General features: G+C 35.4%; 1 protein-coding gene across 2 annotated transcripts; it reads left to right on the plus strand.

Moving 5' to 3' along the window:
* Positions 1 to 2229: 2229 nt before the first annotated feature.
* On the plus strand, positions 2230 to 24592 carry LOC138305882 (voltage-gated potassium channel KCNC1-like). Of its 2 annotated transcripts, XM_069246145.1 has the most exons (6): positions 2230 to 4204; positions 4902 to 5080; positions 6373 to 7267; positions 17694 to 17993; positions 21766 to 22217; positions 23419 to 24592. In XM_069246145.1, the coding sequence occupies exons 3-6, from the start codon at positions 6941 to 6943 to the stop codon at positions 23957 to 23959; spliced, it is 1620 nt and encodes a 539-aa protein (XP_069102246.1). In that variant the 5' UTR covers positions 2230 to 4204; positions 4902 to 5080; positions 6373 to 6940; the 3' UTR covers positions 23960 to 24592. The 2 variants fall into 2 exon arrangements, with proteins under 2 accessions (XP_069102246.1, XP_069102247.1); XM_069246146.1 differs by lacking the exon at positions 2230 to 4204 and having other exon boundaries at positions 4217 to 5080.
* The last annotated feature ends 86 nt before the right edge of the window (positions 24593 to 24678 follow it).

The following is a 24678-nucleotide window of genomic DNA, read 5'->3' on the forward strand; positions in this document are numbered from 1 at the left end:
CCTTCCCAGTGGACATCGAAGCAGTGAGTATGTTACACCCTTCAATGGCGAGCCCAGGGCCCAGTTTCACGAATTCCTTGGATTAAAGGAATTTCTTCAGTTAAAATTCCCCATACGAAAGCATTACATGAGTTAAAGTAAACATCTTAAGTTTAAGGAGCCTAAATCTGGAATGCTTTCTTATGGGGATTTTTAAGTTAAGAAATTCCTTAAATTTAATAAATATTGAAGACCTTGCGGTAGAATAGCCTTAATATTATTAAAGTTGAGAAATGTTTGTGAAAAAGGAACCAGGTGGGTTTTGAGGCTTCCTGAACAAGCTTCATCCTAAGGCTTTTCTTAGATGATGACAACTAACCACAGCTCGCTCCCTCTAAGATATAACGAGGCCCTCCATATAGATCTCTGGATCCGCCATTGTTACTGTATAGTTGTTAAACTTCGCGGGTGTACAATTTCGCGATTTACTGTTTGAAACTTATTCGCGGGGATTTATTTTTTCAAATGATCTTTTTAGCCTTTAGAAGCCTATGTCGTACTAAATAATATCACGTTTCCCCTGTCTCTCTTTTTACATAGAATGAGTAGATATCTTCTGTTGAAAATCTAAAATATAATTTTATTTTGTTTACAATACGAGCATATATCTCATGATCGATAAAATAATTTTCTCTCTCTTTTTTTTTCTTTTATTATTTTTTGATTTTTTTATCACAGAACGGTTATCTCCCCTCGTTATTTAAAGAAATATCTCAAACACACGAAATTGGTGTGGAACAGATACGCTTGCTATACGGAGGGAAAGAGTACAGATGTCCAGACCCGGCCACAGACGGCAAGACCATTGCTGAGATTGGATTTATTGAGAGATCAACGGTGCAGGTGGTATCCCGACTCCCGGGGGGATTCTACCAGCGTTCCAGGAGATGTCATGACTTTCGGGAGATTCTATCCGCGTTTCGGGAGGTGACAGGACTCCCGGGGGATTCTTTCTTTTTTGTTTCTATATCTATAATTCACTAGAACTTGACATTAACCTTGATTAAAGGGAGATAACTCGTGGCTACATATAGGTATATTGTTAAAACTGATAGGAAGAATCTAAACCGGCTACACAATCATCCATCTTTCTCTCTCTCTATCTCTCTCTCTCCCGTTGCATGAGTCAGAACATTATTATTGTTGAATTACTAAAACATCGTCTTGTAATATAATAGCCGCTTTATTTTTTTTATTGAATTAAATCATGATTAAGAATTATTGCTACCCCACAGACGCTGTCGTTGAATACATCAAATAAACAAACCCAACCCTGACATATTGTTCTGACAACCAGTCTTCCCACTCCCTGTCTGTCTGTCTGTCTGCTTACCTCACAGGCGATAGGTACAAGCGCTCAAATGAAGACCAAATGTGAAGCATTGCCAAGGGAGAAGTTAAGAAGAAATGCAGTTAGAAGAAGAGAAATGACATTATCCCAAATTCAGTCGCCTTGTGCGATCAGGCAAAATAGCAGAAAAATCTACATATTCCTAATCAAAACTATAATGCGCTATGTCACTGTTATATTTGACCAATGCTTGAGGAATCGGATTCAAAGACTCTCAGTATGAGAGTACAACATTAATGTATCTTAATGTCTCGTGTATTGTAATGGAGGTAAAGTCTTCAGTGTAAATCATCTAATGAAAATACAATCTCTCCCAGGGTACATTGCGGTACCGGCATTGAATGTGAGGGCCGTAATGAATTCTGGGAGAGTTTGATAGAATTTGAGTAGCATTTTTTTCTTTTGCAGCATTTTTGTTTTTAAACTTGTCATTGCTTTTTTCTCTTCAGATAACATTGGTGTTGACAATTTGTTGTATGCTTATTCTGTATTTGCATATTACAGAGTTATCTGCCCATGCGGGCAGGTATTGATTGTGACGTCATGTGTTTGCGAACGTAACGTCATACTTGTTGAAGAAAACGACGTGAATTGCGCTCACAAAATTATGACGTAACAATCGATACCTACCCCGCAAGGGAGCTAACTCTGTAATATGCAAAGACGAAATGATTATAGTTATGTCATTAGTATATTGTCTTAATAAATACCGATAGAAAATCCGTCACTTGAAATCACTAGTAGTTGTCTTTTGTATCTCGCATTTTTCTTCTTCATTTTTTTATATTATTATTATTATTTTGATAACTTGGCACTTTATTATCATAAGTTATTGCCGAAAAGAACATGGGTAAATATGTGTATGAACAAAATTTAGTGAAATAGAAAAGTTTTAAAGAAAAGAAAAAAACACCCCGGAGAAATCTAAATACAATGGATTCCGGTAACTGATATTGTTAGTTTCTTCTTCTGTCAGTTTCTCACAGCAAGGTTAATATAAATACTACATTGTGCGGCGATTTACAGCTTTATTTGTTACGAAGTTTGAAATATGATTCCGCCGTGTATCGTAATCCGAGCTGTCAGCGAGCTGAAAATGTGTATATAGTCAAGAAGTTATTTATTTGCTGACGACATTTTGCAGACAAAACAAGCATCTCAGCACTCTAAACACTCGAATGACACCTGGTGCTAATTTTAGACGCAGATGCAGTGAACCGTAACGCCTTCTCTTCATTTCGACACGTCCGTGACGTCAATTGTCCACCGGCCGGGCTCCTTTCTTTTGTACGGCAGAAACGACTAGACCGAGAATCCATAAAAAGACATTATCTCTCTTCGTAATAGTTGTTAGCGTCCTCCGGGTTCACCATACAAATGTTAACTTCATTTAAATCATAATATTTGGATTGTATAAGGGTATGGAGATAAAAATGTGAGCAGGGTATGCAGTTCGGACTCGAACGCGCCTATTTACATACCCTGGCATGCAGGGCAACGGAATTATTGATAAACGAACTAAGTTTGTATTTAATTATCTTTTATTTATTTCCACAACTGAACATTCTGATCAGATAACAATTGTTTGTTACATGCTTGATCAATCAACAGTGAAAAATGGTTTCCGCCAGAGGTATCAATCGAAATTCTCCGGATGTAAAACATGAACGACAGTTACATCAGAGGAGTTCCGAATGCAGATATATTGGTAGCGACCATGTTAACATATACAAAGCATTCGAAACAACTGTAAACTGTAGAATATCTTGTGCATGACTACATAACTACAGTTAAGACCGCGCCATTTCTCATTATCACAAACCATCTTAATATATAATTTTCATAATCTCAACCACACATTTAATATTTGCGTTTGAGAGTATAAACATCAAAATATCGCAGTGCAAACGTAACAAATTCATGAACGTTTACGTAGAGATCACTAATCCCATTAGGGTCATATTTTGATCTCTACGTCGCTTCGGTAAACCTACTCTTTGTTGAGGTAACAGAGTAGGGAGAGGTATGGGAATCTTGATTTGATTTTAATTAGATTGGAGAAATTACATTACGTGAATCTTCTTTAAAACTGATCCGGATTTTCGTTGAATACAGATATCGCGGGTCGAGTCGTAAGGTGCATATTTTCACTGCTACTCACAAACCTGTTTATTATTCATTTATGAATACTAATGCACTTGAGAAATTTCAATGTGATCAACAACTCGAGCCAAATATACAACGGACCAGCGATAATTCCGGATGCCAATAACAATCGAAAAATCAAATGCAAAATCTGTTAACAGATTCTCGTAACGTAAACGTACGGAAAACATCAGAATTTGTTTTTTTGATTGATTAAAATTACGTCTTATTAACAGCTATGGTCATGTAAAGACGGCCTCCCATGTATGCATTGTGCAGCGTGTAGGAACTGCGTAGTGCGTGTTTTAGGAGACTGTGGTAAATATCAAAGAAAAGGAAGCAAAGAAGATATATAGGAAGAAACAATAATATTAGAGTAAACAAAAACTAATAAACAAAAATAAAGTTACAAAGAAAGAACTCTGTTAACATTCGATCCATAAAAATGTAAATGTTAAATTCACCGTGCTGAATCAGATAATTTGACCGTGTAAATAAAGGCAAACTATAAAATGTAATTTGAATACGGACTCTACTTATTAGAAAATTGCCTTGCATCAAAATACGTCCATACCATGCAACGGCATCCCAGTATAAATACCGGCCACTATCTTGTCCGTTCGTACATCTCTGGATTCATTAAGATTAATAAGAAGACCAATTTTACAGGTAAGTAACAATTGATCTAGTGACGTCACAGCGATGAAATATTCCACGTGACTTTGCTTTAGGCATATGTGATTTGTTATTGTTTATTTTTTCTCGTGTAAAATGTCGTATCATCAGATTTTGTCATTGAAGTATAGCTCACTCGTATACAAAATATATTGCGTATGTTCCGTAAAGGTTGATGACTTACCAGATTTGTGCTATTAACAGTCAGAATCATTTACATATTTCTATATAGGGCACAGTGTCATGGATTTTGTAAAATTAGAAGCTCAAACTTTTCAATGTTTTTAATAGTGTAAAGTAAGTAAATGTTATTACTGAAGAAAAATACTATAAATAATAAGAACACAAGACTATGTGTATCTCAATAGGTAAGTCATGCAGCTAATAAAATGTAACTCTATGTAAAGAAATAATAGTGAGTTGAAGTGATCGCCCTGAGTGACACCTTGACCTATCATAAATTTATGCCCCGGAACAGGATTATATTACATAATTATATTCTTTAGTAAAGATGAAAGCTTACTTTCATCAATGATAAAAGCGTCAAGACATAAAAACAGGACAAAACTGAAACTCGATATAAACCCTTCTTTTTGAAATTCGACGTCGTAAAGACAATTTTGATAGCTTAGTGTATACATGTGTATATGTAAATAAGGCATTGTTTGTTTTATTATGCTACGGATGACAGGACCCAGAAATACTTGGACATTGAAGCAGTCCGGATATAGCTATAGGACTACAATAAACGTTGGACCTCCAAGGACTACGTGTGTCCTGCTTTATTTAGGATCATCCCACAAGGTTTAGACCAAGTCCTGGACTATTTCGGGCCTTGGAACTACAGCCGGATATTTGGACTACAGTCAGGTAAAGATCTAAAGGCGCGCTATATTAAATGAAGGATTTTTTAAGTTATTGCACTATTGAGTCGCTTTGTCACTGAGATGTGAGATTATAAATTATAACAAAGTGCAATACAGTTAGGAGTATGGATATTTCTTTAGCTGAATGAAAAATTAAGTCCCACCCAACGAATCGTCTAGCTTTTAGCGCTATCGGTTGGTTTTGGTCGTGATTTACGGGTAGTGTCGACTACGGTTCAGAAATAATGAGCTAGGCGACGCCACGATATCACGACAAGGCAACAACAGGAGTTCGCCGTAATCAGCCACCAAAACATCGGGATATACTTCAATTTTTAAATCGGACCACTTTTTGGAACTTAACGTATACTTGGACTCTCCGTTTAGTCTTTGGAACAATTGCTTGCCTTACATCAATGTGTTCCACCGCCGACACAGCATAAACAACATTTATCATTTGGACAATAACTTATGCTTAATAATAGTGCATCTATTATATATGCATAATTATCACAAAAATGATTATGTAAAATAATTTGTCTCGCTTTTGTTGTCTGAGTAATCGCGTTTCATAAAGGGCATGCATGTAGTGCTATGGATTTTTTTGGGTTGTAATAATGATTTTAATACATGTTTTGTATGCTGATGTAAAATAAGAAGCTCAAATATTAAAGTGGTGGTAATAGTGTAAAGTAAGTAACTTAAAATTCGTCTGCTCATGTTTTTGATGAAGAAACAATACCATTTGTCGGCGGTGTAGCACTTTTCAATTGTTCCAAAAGCGATAAGTGTAGTATAAGCGGTAAGCCAATATAGCTTTTGCGACTCTACAAAATTATCAATCTCGTTTTACATTCTCACTTTAAAAATTAAAAGCCGGTTCGGCCCAGGAGCTACATTTGTAGTTAGTGGTAGTCCTCAGGGTTCTATCCTACGACCTTTTTAATTTATATAAATCATTTCGTGAATAACACCAGATCTTTTATGAAATCATTTTCTGACGACACTTCAGTGTATTTTAAACACCTTTACTGACAGCAGAATGTCTTAATAATTATTTGGAAATACAAATTTTAGTAAATCGACGGTCTGTATGTAAAAGAAGGAGAAATCCTTATCATTAAGTTCAATAAAAACTACGCAAGGTGAGCCTCACCGAATTTTGTGACTTTCACAATAATGTGAGACATTTTATTGGGGTAATTTTTGAGGAATAATTTCTGAACATTTTACCTCCTGGCTATGTTAACAATGTCTTGTTGTCAGTGTAGTATTAACATTGTATTTATTTTACAGAAGGAATGAAGAAATCGCTATAACTGAAGCCCTGAGGACCGTAGACAGGCTCTGATGAAAAAGACTAGACGTCCCGCATAGATATATACCGCTGGAGGAAAAATACTATCGTCAAACATAGAGCAAGAGACGAGACGATAATAACTCATTGAGATCTCAATTTGCTATAAATAGCACGAGTTTTAACAAATAGTTCGGACGACTATCAGACCATTAATTCTTTCTAGTGTTATCGCATGTCCTAGTTTCAATAGGTTTATTATCGTTACAGACTTGTTACCACGCTCACGGCTTCCTGTCAACAGTACCTGTACAAAAACACCTGTATTGTAATACGCTTGTTGTCAACTCCACTTATCACACCTCATCAGAGGTTGACATGGATGATTGCAAATCGAGAACGCCTAAAGATTTACGAGCAGAAGATAACTGCATTCAAATGTAAATAAAAACATTCAATTTTAACCCTGTACTGAATGGTACACACTTCCACACCGCTGCTCACAATTATATACCCATTTGATGCTATTCTGAAGAGAGGTTTTCTAGTGGCCACGTGACTGTCAAAATGTTACAATTACGAGGTAATGCCTCGACCAGCGAGAAGACGGAAAACTTCGCCATGCCGACCAAGGCGCGTGAGGATGGGAAACATAACAGCATCATGGCACTTTTGCCGGGGGCTAAAATCCAGTCGGGAGGGAAAGTTGTCGTAAGTGTGGGAACGACTCGGGAAACTGTTGTATTCAATGTTGGCGGCACGAGGTTCGAAACTTATAAAACGACGTTAAATAGCCAGCCGGACTTCGTTTTGGCGGATGAGAATTTTCTACGGAAGCACTTCCGGAAGGATGCTGGGGACTACTTTTTTGATCGAGACCCGGATATGTTCAAAGTGAGTTATAAAAAACTTACTAAAAATAGTAACTGCATTATCTTATTTCACCTGCACTTTCTACTTCTAACGAATATATTTCTATACTATTGTATTTACCTATTGTCGATAATTTAGGGGTTACTATCACTGACGTTATATCCACCCCTGGACTATCGCATTGTGAAACTAGGGGCAGCAGAAAACAAAGGTAACATTAATTTTATATACATCAAAAGCATCGAATAACAGTACACCATGGTTGACTATACATGTGTGGCTTTGAAGTTGGGCGCCGCTCTCTGTCTGTCTCTGTCTCTGTCTCTCTCTCTCTTTCTCTCTCTCTCTTTCTCTCTCTCTCTCTCTCTCTCTGTCTCTGTCTCTGTCTCTCTCTCTCTCTCTCTCTCTCTCTCTGAAGTCTTCAAAGAAATGCCTGCGGCTCGACAGTTTTTTTTCTTCTGAAACCGTCAGTTTTACTAAGAGATAGTCCAGGATGGATATAACGATATTCATATTATTCCCTGAAGTATTCAGTCTTTGCATATCCCAGAGTTTTTATTTTGTGTAAAAGTATTACGCTCGCAAACACGTGACGTCACAATCAATACCTACCAGCAAGGGCAGACAACTCTGTAATACTTAAAACACAGAATAGAGGATGTCATGCACTGTACCATCTTCCATTTTTTTAAAATTAGTATTGTATTAAAAAAGTGACCAATTAGGTCATTTAGGCGGTTAGGAAGATGACAGGTGCTTTACCTCCATTCATAAGGATCTGATATGGACAATATATCTCGCCGTCTGCTAAACGCGGTTGTCGTATGGTAGTTATGAGGTAATGACTATAATGACGTCATATTCTACGGTGACGTCATGTATGTACAGCCATAGTCTGGTTTGGAATGCCTTCCCTCGTTCTGGCGACGAATTCTAATCGCGTCACACACAACATGTGTTTCATTGTGTGTTGATTTATGATGCGACCGTAATATGAAAAGTGTGAATTTTAAACAAGAAATGTTATTTTATGTCGTTTTCAACCCATTTAACTACTATATATACATAGCCTTGAGGGTACGGGGAATTTACCGTATGTATTATAAATGTTACGAGTTAGTATTATACGTACGTAGACCTATATTGACCTCAATGAACATTTGGAATTTATACAATGGTCTACGTTAAGAAACTTGTGTAAAAATTCAGAAATTAGACAAAGATTATCATTAAAGTATAGGTAAGAACCTTCAATAAAATTAAAGGCACTGATATAGGTTATGAATTTCAAGGCTAATAGACGACGTTGCTGTGTCATCAGAATAAAATTATGTCAAAATATCAGCATATTTCTTGAATTAACACATGGTGTTTTTGCGTGAATTCCTGAACTAAATATTACATGGGGTATCGACATCTTTTCATGAAATAATCGCGGGTTATCGGTGTTGTATCAGGAACTAAAACACGGGTCAATGATTTTATTGCATAATATAGTAACCACGTCCTCGCGATATCTAGTTGTGTTTTTGTAACTACTCTTGAGCTTTACTGAAGATTCAATCTCCCTTTGTTCGATGTGATGATAAAATCATCTTACCCAAGTTCCCTGCTGTCCATGAAGTAAGACATTACGGTTGTAGGGCAATGTCATGATTGTTCTTTTTAAATAGTGATTTGTCATCCTTACAAGTTTAACATGATAACGAGCTACAGCCATGACTGTGGGTTACCTGTAGTTTGATCCACCTGACACAGATTTCTTACAGGTGTATCAACAATACAAATGTTTCGCTCACATTCATTATATGTGATAATGGTTTTATCAAATTTTGAAGACACTTAAAACTTCCAGTTTCGAGACTTGTTATTGTCGTGTCGTGTGAACGTACAGATCTATATTTCACAGATAAAACCACAGGTAGCTTCGGGAATTGTCCCTTGGGGTGCGTATGTCCGTCGTAAATGGACTGTAATATATATTATTACTATTTTATACATATATAATGTATGTTCTTAAAAATGCTACACCGCCGACAAATTATAATTTCTATATATTAAAAACATGAGCAGATGAATTTGTATTTTTCTTCAGTAACAAAAGCATTTACTTTACACTATTACCATCGTTGAAAAGTTTGAGTTTCTTATTTTACTTCAATATAAAGTTCGTGTATTTAAAATAATTAATTGTATCCCGAAAAAAGCCCACTATGCCCTATGAGGAATTAAGGACTAATTGTATAGACAATGAGACAAAAGAAATTATATTTTTATACACATGATTAAACATCAATCATTGACCAAATGATAAATATTATCTATGCGCTGTAGACAGTGGAGCACATATAAACGTATACAAAATGCAAATTTCTGACAATAGGTCGATGATTTTCCTCTCCGTACTACATGTACGTTATTGGTACTTTAAAGGGATACCGAACAACATGCCGATGTTTTCGAAAAGATCGGTTGAATTGCTAACAAAATGGAGGCTGAAATTGAGATGTTCAAATCAGTTGAAAATAGAGGTTATGAGACATACCGCAGACAATGGACAGATTTTTATGATCCGTTGTCATGGTAACAAAATCGACGCCTATGAAAGTGGTCTTATAAAGCAGGTGGTCTTTACACAGAGGTAGACGCTAAGACAGGTTTCACTTATTGTACAGTCTTAGCATCCGGTTGTCCCTCCAAATACCCCCATTTGTTAAATTGTCACTCTGGGTGTTATAGAACCACAAAACAACAAAAAGTGGGAAAAACGGAAGTCAACGCACTAAGGTACGAAGTTGATTTTTTGTTTATGTTTTTCTATGCTGGTATATCGGTGTTTTTATCGCCACTTGGTTGTAAATCAGTTCCTAATGTCCATACTCATGCACAAAATGACCGATAGATGACCATCTCTACTTGCGGTCTTAATTTTTTTTTTTGGGGGGGGGGGGGGGGGGTCGTGATTGCAGGTCGGTAAACTGCTAAGCGAGAAGGTAAAGGTAACTTCGTGAGTTTATCTCGGGACCTGAATACACAATTGAACTTCATTAGCTCGAACTTTTATAACTCGAGGCGACTTCGGCAGTTCTTATGATACAATGCGAAACTTCCTAGTGGTTGAACGCCACCTTGACCACATATAACAATTAGTTGCTGTGGCCCGTAAGTGGGGGCCAAATAGTTGAACGTCACGTTGACCACTAAGTTACGGTGACGGTGACTCGGAGAAGGAGACCTAGTGGTTGAATATCAGACCCCCCGTGCACCCTAACCACTTCGATCGCCACTATAGCCTAGATAGCCTCGTATAAATGTTAGACGTCTCAACCACTCGGTCCCTGGAGCTCCCTTAATGCAAAATAAATGAGATGCAGTTCGCAAACCCAAAAATAATTTATGCATGCTTTCTTTTAAACAAAAAGATTTTATTGGTCTAGACACAATAATGCACGAGCTTGCAATTAGTGTAATGTCTCGATCACGTTTTAATTAACTAGAATGATTAACCGATCGCCAGGCAGTGTGTAGCCACGCCTCTTGCTCGCTCACGCACATGTACCTATTCAATGTCGGAGCAAACATTGTGTATCGTAGCATACACAATACAAAATGCATAGTCACATGCTGTTTGATTGACAGTTAGCGATTCGTCAATTACATAATATACGTTCAAAATAGCATAAGTGTAATTTTTCTTTGATTTAAACAGTCGGACACCCATGAACCAATGTTTTGTCGTTTAGGGACAGGATAGGCTGACAGTTCGATTCTCATGTAGGCAGTGCTATCTAGGTACTGACCGTGGTTCGGTGGTTTTTCTCCGAGTACTCCGTCTTTTCTCCACCGTCTAAATCTGGCACGTCCCTAAATGACCCTGGCTGGACGTTAAGCTTTTTCATCGTCCGTATCGTGCATGATCGAATCTCAATCGGCTATAGTTGAAATTATCTGATTAAAATCAGATATTCGATTACGCCATTATTTTATTTTTCTCTCCCCCTCCCTCTCTATCAAAAAACTCAAACAAAGTAATTATACTGATGAATGAAAGAATGGCAGAGTGAAAGATGTGCATGGAAGATAACTACATTAATATTTCATGATTATGTAATTAATGTAAAATTGATATATTGTTTGACAAAAAAAAATATAAAAAAAAAATTCAGTAGTTCACTGAATTGAAACTGAAATTTCACTTTTAAATGTATAACCATTTCAAATGTACAGTTGATATACTGTTTGACAAAAAAAAATATAAAAAAAAATTTCAGTAGTTCACTGAATTGAAATTGAAATTTCACTTTTAAATGTATAACCTGTATTTTACAGTTTTAAATTTTTTATAAATTGTACAAATGTATATAGGACGTTAATATGAAAAAATATCAAATTTATGTCTAAATTTAAAATTCAAATTGATGCTTTCATCTGCAAATGGAACTGAACATCTGATAGTAATGATCTTCGGGTTCGCATTGTTAATTAGTGTCATTACTTTATAAAAGTGTAGTTATTGCCCCTTTCAGATTTTATGTGTTTATGTAGTTTCAAGTGCTCCGTTTTGCAAACAAAATTAAACATCAGAGGGTTTAAACAGTTAGGTCGAGCGTTTTATGGGTCGTGAAAGAAAATGAAACTAAATTCTGGAGGAACTGAAGCACGTAATTGTGAATCACAATATCTTCATACAGGACGTATATATATATATACTATTACAAATGTAACTGTATGTGTCTAGTGATAGCGAGATGGGTCCAATGTCATATCATTTCAGATTCTAAATGGCCCACTACATTTTCGAAAGGAAAAAACACCTAAAAGTATGTCAACTCATTCACCCCTGAAAATTCATAATGGACTAGTCTAGTCTTAGGTACGGAAGAGCCTAAATGTATCTTCAAGGGTGAATGATTTATATCGGTGACCAAAGATGAAGTTACAACAAATTCAAAGCCCCATGTGTAAATCTTTGTTAACAATGAAGATTCATTCCGCTGATTTGTCGTGTGGTGTGGAGTGCTATTCTACTATATACTGTGCGGTACTAATTAGGACGACGTCGGGAAACATAAGGCGACCCGCGTTATGAAAATTAACATTTCATTTATCTATTTTGGAAGTGATAATGAATGTGTTATTAACAATTAACTAATAATTATTGAAACAAAAAGTTTTAAACTCGTTTTTCAGCTACATTTTAAAAATATTTAATTTTGAACATATATCAACTTTGACCAAACAATATACCCAGGAAAACGAAGAAAGAGATAGAAGAATACGTGTAATTAATACTAATGACAAGAATACCAACAGACCGATAAGTCCCAAGCGTCGTTTGTGAGATTAACGGATCAGGATGGAGCATGCATGCGTGCATAGCCATCTGTGCGTGAACTGTATGTACATGTCACAATAATTCTACACCGGGTATCCGCTATAAGTCGTCACTCAAATTAAGTTATAATGTATAGTTTTGATGCGCTAGTTGAATGCACCAGAAATCACGGCTTATTTCTCACGTTTGTTAATATTTGAGGAGGTGTTGTTTTTTTGTAACACGTTCATCAAATGACCTAATCGAAACATCTCGGAGAAATTTCCGGCAATCTTCGGAAATGTGACATGTTTCCGAAGATTTCCGGAAATTTCTCCGAGATTTTATGATAGCACTTCCATGAATGCCCACTGTGTTTCCGGAATGTGTGTTTTCATGGCGCCAAGATAAAATAAGATAACGCCATTTTTTAATATTTCTGGTATTATATGTCAAAAATGAAGGTTAATTTTCGTGTTCTTCCGCGTCGAGTGTAGTGATACTGTATTACTGTATAGGACGACGCCGGTTAACATATCACTACGCCACGTACAGCGAAATGAACCTTCTTTGTTCCACAGACTTACATAGGAAACATTGCATTTGTTTGGTGTTCTTCATCTTCACCGGTATAGATGTCCTGGCTTTACATGTGTAATTGTCATTTATCCCATAACTATGCATGTTTCACAATGGAAAAAAACATGTGATAAATTCCATAGCAGTTGGTTTATCATTCATGTTTACACACTCCATTGTGTAAACACCTCCGGCGCCTCTGATTGGTCAATTCCAAGATCTATTGATTCCGATTGGCTCTCAACTTCGGGCTACTTTTCATAGCGCATTTTCTTTTAAATAGCATTGGATTTACTGTTTAACAGGTAGTTGCTTATTCAAAGTATCAAACAATAGAATATTGGTTCTCTATTTAGGCACTATATTTTATGGCGGAAAGATATCACTACACAATATATGGTGGTAAGTTTCCCTCAGAATGAAGACGAGAAAATGGTCACCATGGTATAAAGTTATGGGATAAATAAGTTCCCCAACGTATGACTGTTGTTTATCATGTTTATTTAAACTCTCGTTAGTTAATTTTCAAATTTTTAAAAGACACTCGCTAAAGCTCGTGTCTTTTCAAAATTTGAAAATTAACTAACTCGAGTTTGATAAACATGATAAACAACAGTCACTTGTTGGGGAACCTCTATTTATAAACTACATTTCGACTAATTAAGACGCTGGGTAAATCGTCTCCCTACAGTTAAAGTGAATAATTTGTCGGACAAAGAAAGCCGGTCTAAATGCGTTCATTGGCCTTTCAATATTCCTTATATATCAAAACGACGGCCTAGTTCTGCTTACATGTATATTGCACTCCTCTTTTTATTCTCAGAATAGTATCTATAAATTATGATGTATGCTACCCCTACCCCGTAATTTTCAGCTACAAATGACCATGTTTAGACATTTTACCAGCTAAAAGCATTTATAGAAAAGGTCAAAAATTTGCATAGGTCAAATTGCTAGACTAGTGATACCAATAAATTTATTTGAAAATCTCAAAACTTATTTGATCAAGGTTGAAACGAGACCTCAATGTGTAGCATCATTAAATTTTAGGCCACGTACTTATCACAGCTATTAACTCCCATTCTCTCAACCGTAAATTATACTGAATTCGACAATAAAACGTTTTGACCCCAAATTCACCTATAAATAAGTACTAGACTGATAGCTGTTTACCGCACATGATACCCGGTATCACCCCGCAGTCGTTACCTGATGGCACGCTCTCTTTAGTAATTCCTGATGAAATTCACACAAATTGGACAAAATCGTTGATATTTTACTCATGCTTCGTTACCTGATGGCACGCTCTCTTTAGTAATTCCTGATGAAATTCACACAAATTGGACAAAATCGTTGATATTTTACTCATGCTTCTAGACACTGTTCGCTAAATCTGTCTTCGATATCCCAGTGGTCATTGTAATGACGCACCCGTTGACATGAAAAAATAATAAAATGAAAATTTTGATTGAAAATTTTGAAATTGCAAACAAATAACGGACAATTAGTGTCAATACATACATATTTTTACAATAGAAATAATAGCGAGATGAAGTCAATTTTATCAAGGGAAATCTGTGCATTCTGTTTAGGGCCCACAACCTTTCCGAAACGGTTTTTAATTTTTTAAATGAGAATTAAGACGAGATCGATAATGTTGTAGAGTCGCAAGAGTTTTAAAAGAACCTTTACGTTTTGCTCCCGTAAGGTAGCGGGCCTTTAAAGAAAGAAAGAAAAGAAAGAAAGAATGAGAAATAAACAAAAACAAAATAAGAAGCACCATCACCATTATAACATTATCTGGGCATTCTATAAGAAAGAAAGGAAAGAAAAGAAAGAAAGAAATAAAGAAAGAAAGAAAGAAAAAGAAAGAAAGAAAAAAGAAGGAAAGAAAGAAAAATAAACAGAGAAACAAAATAAGAAGCACCATTACCATTATAACATTATCTGGACATTATATAAGAAAGAAAGAAAGAAAGAAAGAAAGAAAGAAAAAAGGGAAAAAAAGAAAGAAAGAAAGAAAAGAAAGAAAGAAAGAAAAAAAAGAAAGAAGGAAAGAAAAAAAAAATAAAAAATAAACAGAGAAACAAACGAAAAATAAACATAAAACAAGTAAGACATGAATGGAATATTTGCTCGACGTCGACGTTTGTAAATTTATCTTTATGATGAATGCTTATCTCCCATTCTAACGCCTGTTTTGACTTCTATATTGTTGATTTACAAGTTAACTAGAGAGCTGTGTTTATTTTGACCCAGATAAATATGTCGGTCGTTTTTATAAGACATAACTGGCACGTGAAGTTATATATTAATTCACAAATGAGGACAACACAAATAACTTAAGGCCAAACTATCTTAATGTCACTCCTTAGATATACTGTATTTGACCCAATAAGCGCCCCATCCCTTAAGATCCCATGCATCCTCTTTATTAAGACCTCTTTCATAAACACGTAAACCAAATAGGTTTCTTTTTCGGATGTATTTGGCAAAATGAATTACGACCTTTTTATGGCTTAATTAATGCAGTAAGTTTATGAAAGGCTAGTCCAACTTTGGTTCTGTTTAACGCTTCTTATTTTCTCAAATTTTATGCGCGTATTGTCTCGAATACTGTATATATATATAAAATGTATGCATAGATTGACATGTTTTGATTGCGTTAAAGGTGGTATGAATGCAATTTGATACAAATATATTCAATATAAATCGTTAGCGCTAAATATATAATATGTATGTATCTAATTGTGTTCATACCACCTTTAATAAAGGTAAGTTTCGCCCAATGAAATATAAAGTTTACGAAATTGAAATATATCCTGTTCATAGATACATGTATAATCTTCAGATCATTTTCGATGCACACAGCGAACAACATGGGTGGTCAGTTGCCTAGCTTGACCAGGAAAATTATTGTTAAATAACGCTTTCGTTCAGCCATTTTGTTTACTTTTAGTGCGCAATAATGCGCATGCGCGAAACTTCGACACAACAATCCATCGCAGCTATTTGCATACAATCCTGTCAGCTTGACGATCGTAATAAATCAAGGGTTTCTTTCAATCTTATATTCAAGACACATTTGTTCAATCTCATAAGCATTAAGAAATTAACTTTTTTAATATGATTGTTTCACATTTTCTTCCGTTTATCGGATTTTACAAAATAAATCTTTATTTGGTTGGGCGAAACCTACATTGTAGCTTTAACACAATCAAACACTCTTCAATTTACATTTATGGTTCGTATTTGATGTATGACTGAAGGTCGGTGATTTTCTCCGGGAACTGTAAGTGAATACATTTGTTTAAACTACATTTAACACACCTATTGAATGCTCCATGATGACTTTAAATCTATGTTCTTGTACAATCGATGACCTACATGTAGTAAAGTCGGTTACCTTGTAAAATCGGTGACTTAACAAAATTGGTTGATGTGTGGCCGGCCCCTTGCTATTATGTAGCTAATGATCAACCATTGCTAGTTATTGTTAATGTATATTGCGTACTTGAAATATAATCATATTCTTCTGCTTGAATGAATTTGGTTAATATGTCGTAAGGTGATTTTCCTATTTTTATTAGATCTAGTAATTACCTCCCTTAGATTCGCCCCGAGCGATCACTTTCCTGTTTTGGCTGATGTTACTATTTATAGAATATAGATATGAAATGACAAGGCAGCATTAGTACAAAAGGCGACATACATTGTACATATTAAAGTCCAGATATCAGACAAAGACTAGAGAGATCGAGTCATTTCTGACCATTACATTGCTAAAACATGCTAGTGTAAATTTAGCAGTTTGAAATTTTGGTCCTGGTCTTGCTGCGAATTTTGCTGAATATCTTTTCCCTATGCATAATGAGAAGACATTCAGTACCATTTGCAGTAAGAATAGGACCCAAATTCGGGTTGCAAATATTATGGTGGCATATTTCTGCCATCGTGTTATATTAGGTCGAGTTATGTAACGTAACTTTGCCGAGATAGTTATGTCGACCTGTCGAGTTATATCATGACTTGTTGTGATATTTATGTCGGCAAGCCGACTTACATCACGGAAAGTCGACTTATATCCTGGAAAATTGACTTACCTTATTACGACGAGATCCAGTATAGTCAGTCGCGATAGTGTAACTCGACTTTCCAATATGATTATGTGGATTTGTCGTGTTAAAACTCATCTTACCGACATAAATATCTCAACAAGTCATGTTATAACTCGACTGGTCAACATAACTTTATCAAAAAGTCATGTTATAGCTCGACTTGCCGACATAACTATCTGGTCAAAGTTGAGTTACCCTAAGTCGACCTAAACTAACTCGATGGCAGAAATATGCCACCATAATATGGTCAAATTCACTCAGCAATGTTACTTTGACAGGATATTTTACTTTGGGAAAAAAATCTGTTTAAAGCTTAAGATGGAGGTGACACCCGCGAATTGTACCCGATGTATATAGACGATATTCTGAAGTAATGACAATATCAGGTGTTATATTAAAAATACGATAAAATGATGGTTTTGAACCTCTGTTGTAGTGTATACTTAACTACCTCCGCACAGGAGAGCTCCACCTCCCCTCAAACATTTGCGGACCGGCTGCCAAAGCGGAGCTGGCTTTCTGGCAGTTACCCGATGATGTGATTGAACGCTGTTGTTGGACGGACTACAACTCATGGAACGCCACACTAAACGCCCTGAATCAACTCGAAAACGACCGCAAGGGGTCGCTCCTGGACTCTACAGAGTCGGAAGAACAGGGCAGAACCACGTGGACAAAATGGCGGCCACGACTATGGGCGATTTTGAATGACCCCGCATCATCACGGATAGCGAAGGTAAAAATGACATACATGTATGTGCACTTGAAACCAACTTATTTTTGCGCGCGTGCGCGGAAAAAAACCGGCGTGTTTTGCAAACATGTTGAATTTAATGAAATAAGTCGTGGCGAAAACAATTCTAAATCAAAATACTTTGACTAAGTCGCGAAATTTATTCGCTCACAAAACAAATAAATTAATAAAGAAATAAAATCACCGCATAAATAATCTATATACAGTATATACTCGTTTTGCATCATTTGAACTTGTAATATTACACATTATTGGAACATACTTGAACATTATAATGTGTGGGTTTTATTTGTTTAACGTCCTATTAACAGCCAATGTCATTTAAGGACGTGCCAGGTTTGTTCGAGGAAAGCCCGATTACCCGGAGAAAAACCACCGATCAGAGGTCAGTACCTGGCAACTGCCCCACATGGGATTCGAACTCAGAGGTGGAGGGCCTGTGGTAATTTGTCGGGACATCTTAACCACTCGGCCACCGCGGCAAAAAAATACATTAAAAACATTATAATTAAGAATTAGTCATAAAAGTAAGATTATTGACAACAATATTAAAACCTCAATATTAAAAGGTCATTATAAATATGACAGTATGTTTAGTCAAATTATATATATTATGTATGTACAAGAACACACATAACACGAACATACCGTAGTCTCCCAAAACAAACACTACGTACTTGATAAACACTACACACTGCATATAAGGAGACCGTCCTTACATGACCCTGGCTGTTAATAGGATGTTAATTAGTCAAACAAACAAAATTATTCTATCATTACAAGTCTTTAATTTGAAAAGTAGTCTATCCTTGAGATGCGCTTAAGGTACATTTTGTGCATGTATACAACACATGTGTATGTGCCGTAACCTCCTACTCATGAATCAACAAACACTTTTAATATGTTACTCGTCACCAAACCCAACATTTTGAGAAATTAAATAGTTTCTATACATAGGTTTTATATTTTTATGTTTGAATAAAAGCTGAAAATGATATTTGGAGTAACTGTCAAAAATAATTACACTGTGTATATTTACATCTACAGTGCATTGGAATGACTATGAAGCTACGTTGTCATCTACAAGTCAACTTCACATAATACATTGTCATTGGAAAGTGATCCCTGCAGGTTCATCAAAACATACATCTGTCGTAAAAACAACAATTAACAGTGCATAACTTATGCGTTGTAACTGGGGTTTATTAGGCATAATACTTGTTTGTCTGTCCATGTTCAGGATTTTCACAGCTTAATTCATCAAACATTATGATGTTCAATAGATTACCGAAGAAAAAAAAATATCATGTCAAAAATTTTGCGCACTAGTTGTCGTGTATGTTACTTAAATAAGTAGTTTATTTACAAAATATAATCAAACACAAAATGACCTTTACCGTAGCGCGACGACAGGTAATTTTACTAAATCTACTATTCTCAATGGGACAAAGTAATGAGATATTTATTCAAAGTTATATGTGCTATAGCTGGGCGAAAATTTAAACATGTTATCTTGTCTTCAGTAATCTATTGAAAACCACCAGGTTTGATGAACTAAGCTGTGAAAATCATTCAAATGGACAGACATACATGTATGATGCCTTATAAACAGCAGTGACAACACATAATTTTTCACGGTGAAATTCCTATTTTTATGCCATATATATGTTTAATTGAAAAATGCCTGCAGAAATCACTTAACAATTACTAATAACAGTGTAAAATGTGAAATGAAATTTTAGATCACAACTTAGCTTCATGGTCGGACCGTATGTATTCATTCTACTGCGTAGATAACAATATAATGATTTTTAGCAGTACTGCCAAAAATCATTTTCAGCTCTTACCTGTACTTGTAAAATTAAAACCTATGCATTTTAATTCTCAAAAGGTTGGTAATTTTTGATGATGCATAAAATATTGAAAGCTCTTCTTGATTCGTGAATATGAAAATTCGGCACATATTACTGTCAAGCAATCTGGCTAAAATCCAGATTATAATTGTAAGTCCGTTTTATATATAAAATGAGGGCATGTCTGCAATCATCGAGTTTCCACAACTGCTGTACCAATACTGGTAAGAAATCATTATAAATATTCTTGGTATAGAGATCGACAAACTAAATAATTTTACATAGACCACAGTGTTAAATTTTGTTGAAGTTTTTTGACGTATCAATAAAACTGCTGAATATTAGTTAGCTATTGTGTTATACAATTGAAGTCTAGGTTCTCATATAACACTAGATAGAAAAAGAGTTTGGGTCCTTCTGCTCAAACTCCAGCCAGGGTAGCCATATTGAAATCAGATTTGCACTAAATAATATTCAAAATAAATTTTCTAATGTTATTATTATTATGTTAAGAAACTCTTAATGTTTGTTTCGAAATCGAAAATGTAGCGGGCATTTAATTGTGTGAAAACTCTTACATTTTATTATCATCGAAGAAAAAATTGGTAGGTTCAGAAATTGGCAAGGGTATAAAAGACTGCTCGTTTGCATAACCCACATAAAACTGATGGAGAAAATGTATTTGCACATAATACGATAAGCTCATTTATATTAAGTTACTCCATAGAAATATCCTTAAAATAAACTGAACTGCGGTCTAAAGCTGCAACTAAAAAGATCAATGGAAATACGTGATATGAATGATAAATAATTGCACTGCAAGACACAAATATATTTTATATTCCTATCATGTAGCTTCACTGTAATCTCATTTCCGGTTTACCTGTTTAAACCCAAAAAATGAAATCTGTAACGGATTTCAATAACATAACGGTTTTGCTGTCATGTTAAGCAAATTTCATGGATCAAAAATTTTATTATGTATATTTATTATAAAAGTATAGATTTTTAATTAAACAAATTAACAAATGAATAAATGGATAGATAATGGGAAAATTAATATAAACTAAAATAATGTTTTTGTTGGTTAGTTAAATGTTTCTATATAGTTATATGTGTCATAACTCACAAATAAAAAAGAGAAAAGTTTTTTTTATTTGTTATTCACTACCAAAAATTACCATTCCCAACATTTTGAGAATTGGAAAACTTACACTGTAAAGGTTTTTCATTTTACAAAGTACAAATAAGAGCCTGTAATAATTTTCGGCAGTCTGTCAAAAATTTGATTCGCAATTAGTACTTCATTCCATATTGGGCCGTGGATTTCTTGCGGGACTCAATTAATTATTTTCTAATATTCCTATCTTGAAGTAAACTAAGAAGCTCTGACTAATCGTGTAAAGTATGTTCCTGAAGAAAACTCATCTGATCCTGATTTTTTATAGAGAAAAAAACAACACTTTTTGTCGGCGGTGGCGCATCTTTTACTGTTAAATGATAATATAACCTCTTTTAGTCCTTGATTAACACGTGAGAAGCATCCTCGATACTCCAGAGGTTACTATCACTGTCGTTATATCGGAGGCAACATAACAGAACAGGTAGTTTAGATCTATATGACGTACATAAAAAGAATCATAGAACGGTACACTGTGATTGACTGTGTGATTTTGAAGTTAGGCATCGCTCTCTCTGTAGTCTTCAAAAGAAATCTTTGCTGGGATGAAATTAGTAAGATTTTTTCTCATGAATTGCCTTCGGTTTTACTATGAGATCCCCCAGGGTGGATATAACCCCTGGAGTATCGAGGATGATGAGTAGGTGAAAATGATCTACTTTTGTTTAAACAATTATATTGCCTGTTGTCTATTCTTTGATATCATGTGAATATTTTGCAGGTATATGGCTGGATTTCGCTTATAGTTGTAGCAGTATCCATCTTCAGCTTCATGGCAGAGACACACCCGACGTTCAGCTATACACATTACCGTGACGTACCAGGAACACCAACAAACGTGACGACATACTCACAAAATGTTAACGTCAGTAGAACTACTCCAGTGAACACAACAGTGAACACAACAACTGATGACGTGAACAAACAAGCGTATTCTGTGACTCACCCAGTGTTGGCTATAATAGATCTCGTATGTCTGGCGTTTTTCACGGTAGAACTTATCATTCGTTTGACTCTCGCCAAGCGAAGGCTGCAGTATTTAACCTCCCTGATGGGTGTGATTGACTTAATGGCGCTGCTACCAGATTACATCGAAATCATAGTTTACAGTGTCAACCCAGAACTGCAGTTTGATGGATCCGTAAACTTCATTTCTGTTCTCAGGATTACAAGGTAACATTAAAACTGTTTCGTCCTTACACTGTACAGAGTTATTCGCCTTGTTTGGGGGATCGATTGTGACGTCATATCTTTGTGAGCAAGAGTTACGTCGTTTTCTATCAAAAACATGATGTTGTACTTATAAAAACATGGCACAACTAATCAGTATCTGGGCAAGGGCAGATAACTATGTAATATACAAATACAGAATACTGGCATCGAATATAATGAAAATCTAAAACTATTCATCAGAAAATGCAATATGTAAGAAATATTTTATAAATTGAATGAAAAGATATAGATGTAAAGTTATTGTGGAGTTGTGTTTGTTTACTCTTTGAACATATCCCGCCAGGAAGTCAGCTCTTCTGAGATTCCATCAATTGACCGGCTGTTACATCAATCGTATAAAGTTGAAAAACAAAGATTTATTTTATCGGAACATTAAATTTAAAAGAAATGCTGCAGTCGGTCGAAATATAAATATTAGGAATTATTTTTATTATTTGCTGTTTTATGGTGCGCATGATTTGAAATATCTCTACAAAAATGCAGTTTTACAGCAGTAAATAACAAAAGATTTAAAAATCATTCCTTAAGATTAAAATCATAGTGTACTCGTAACATCATTAACCGCTTCATTAACAAAGATTTGTTTTTATAAAATAAAAAAAAGTCTTTGAGAGTATACCCTACCTTGTAGCTCCATAACATATTAGTCCATTCAGGTAAATTCATTCAATTTAATCTTATTCAGAGGAAGTGGATCTTTTTAATGAAATCATTACGCTGTTTTATCAGCCAATCAGAGGCAACGTTTCAAATAGTGACGTCATATTTTACGTTGTGAGATCATTCTAGCCAATCAAAATGTTTGTTACAAGTGAAATGAAATTATTATTGTATCGGAAGGAAAGATAATGCTTTCAATCTGTCCATATATGGTTTAAGAGACCAATTAAGGAAGTGGCAGTGATATAATTTGCATTTGTGTGTTAATTAGTATCAATGAACTAAAACGTTATAAACTGTGTACATGTACATATTTAGTCTTCATAAATATCTATAAATTATCAAATGGTTAACAAATAAACAATAAACATTGAGTTTACTCTTTATCAATTTGTGTGTTAATTTACTACTCGCTAGAAGTAGTTAATATTTCATGTGATTATCAGAATTTACATTAAAGGGAAATAACTCTATTTTACAGGGTGTTAAGAATATTCCGACTGATCCGTCACGTTCCAGGGCTTTGGATCCTTATTTACACACTACGTGCGTCCTTCAAGGAGCTCCTCTTGATGTCCGCCTTTCTCATGGTCGGAATGCTGGTTTTCTCATCTCTAATTTTCTTTGTAGATGACCGTAGCACGTTTACCTCAATCCCACACGCCTTTTGGTGGGCGATCGTTACCATGACGACGGTTGGGTATGGCGACATGTATCCGACTACAAACCTCGGTTACCTTGTCGGATCATTCTGTGCCTTGTCGGGCTTGCTGATGATTGGATTCTCTGTGCCAGTCCTGGTAAATAACTTTATAATGTATTACAAACATGTGCAGTTCGCATTGGAAGAAGACCATAACAAAAAGATCCGCGCAAAAGAAAAGGCCGAAAAGGAAGCGGGTGTGGGGTTGTTAGGCATGATGAAAAGAGGAACAGCCGGAAGTACGTGTAATTCTCCCGAGGCTGTTCCATTAAACAGCTTGTCACCAAACGGTAACCACAAGACAGACGCTGATGTATGATAAAGTCTTTGTTTTTGTTATGGTCATTGGGCATCTTCGATTATCAAGTGGTTACTATCACTAACGTTATATATCCACTTCTGGACTATCTCTTAGTAAAACAGGAGGCATCATAACAGAACAGATAATTTAGTCCTTTGATGTACATCAACAAGGACGTATAACGGTACACTGTGGTTGACTGTTTAACTTTGAGCGTCGCTCTCTCTGTAGTCTTTAGGGCAAATCTTTGCATGCCTGTGATTGGTTCCGATATTTTCTTCTGGGCTGGCTTCAGATTTACTATGGGATAGTCCAGGGATGGATAAAACGTCAGTGATAGTAACCTCTGGAGTATCGAGGATGCATTGGGGGCGGTAATTGGATTGACAAAATAGTTGCAAATAATGTTACTACATTTGACGCTATTTGCAAGCGTCCGTAGAATGTTAAAATGACAATATTTGTTTTGTTACCATTTTTCTGTACATTGTGATATTGATAGCATTATTTTTATATAGTTTTAAGCTCAAGGTTTTTGAGCGATAGTGAAATATCTAATATAGCAATGATTATTCTACCACTACGTAGCTGAATCGGGATTAGTTTTTATTTCTATTAAAATGTATATAAAAACTAAAAAAAAAATAAAAACAACAAAGTTCCGAATTATGTGCCGAATTTTGGTCCTATTCTTGCCGCAAATTTTGCTGAATACGTTTTCATTCTGGGCATAATGA

This window comes from Argopecten irradians, chromosome 13 (genome assembly GCF_041381155.1).
Source record: "Argopecten irradians isolate NY chromosome 13, Ai_NY, whole genome shotgun sequence".
NCBI classification, from domain to species: domain Eukaryota; kingdom Metazoa; phylum Mollusca; class Bivalvia; order Pectinida; family Pectinidae; genus Argopecten; species Argopecten irradians.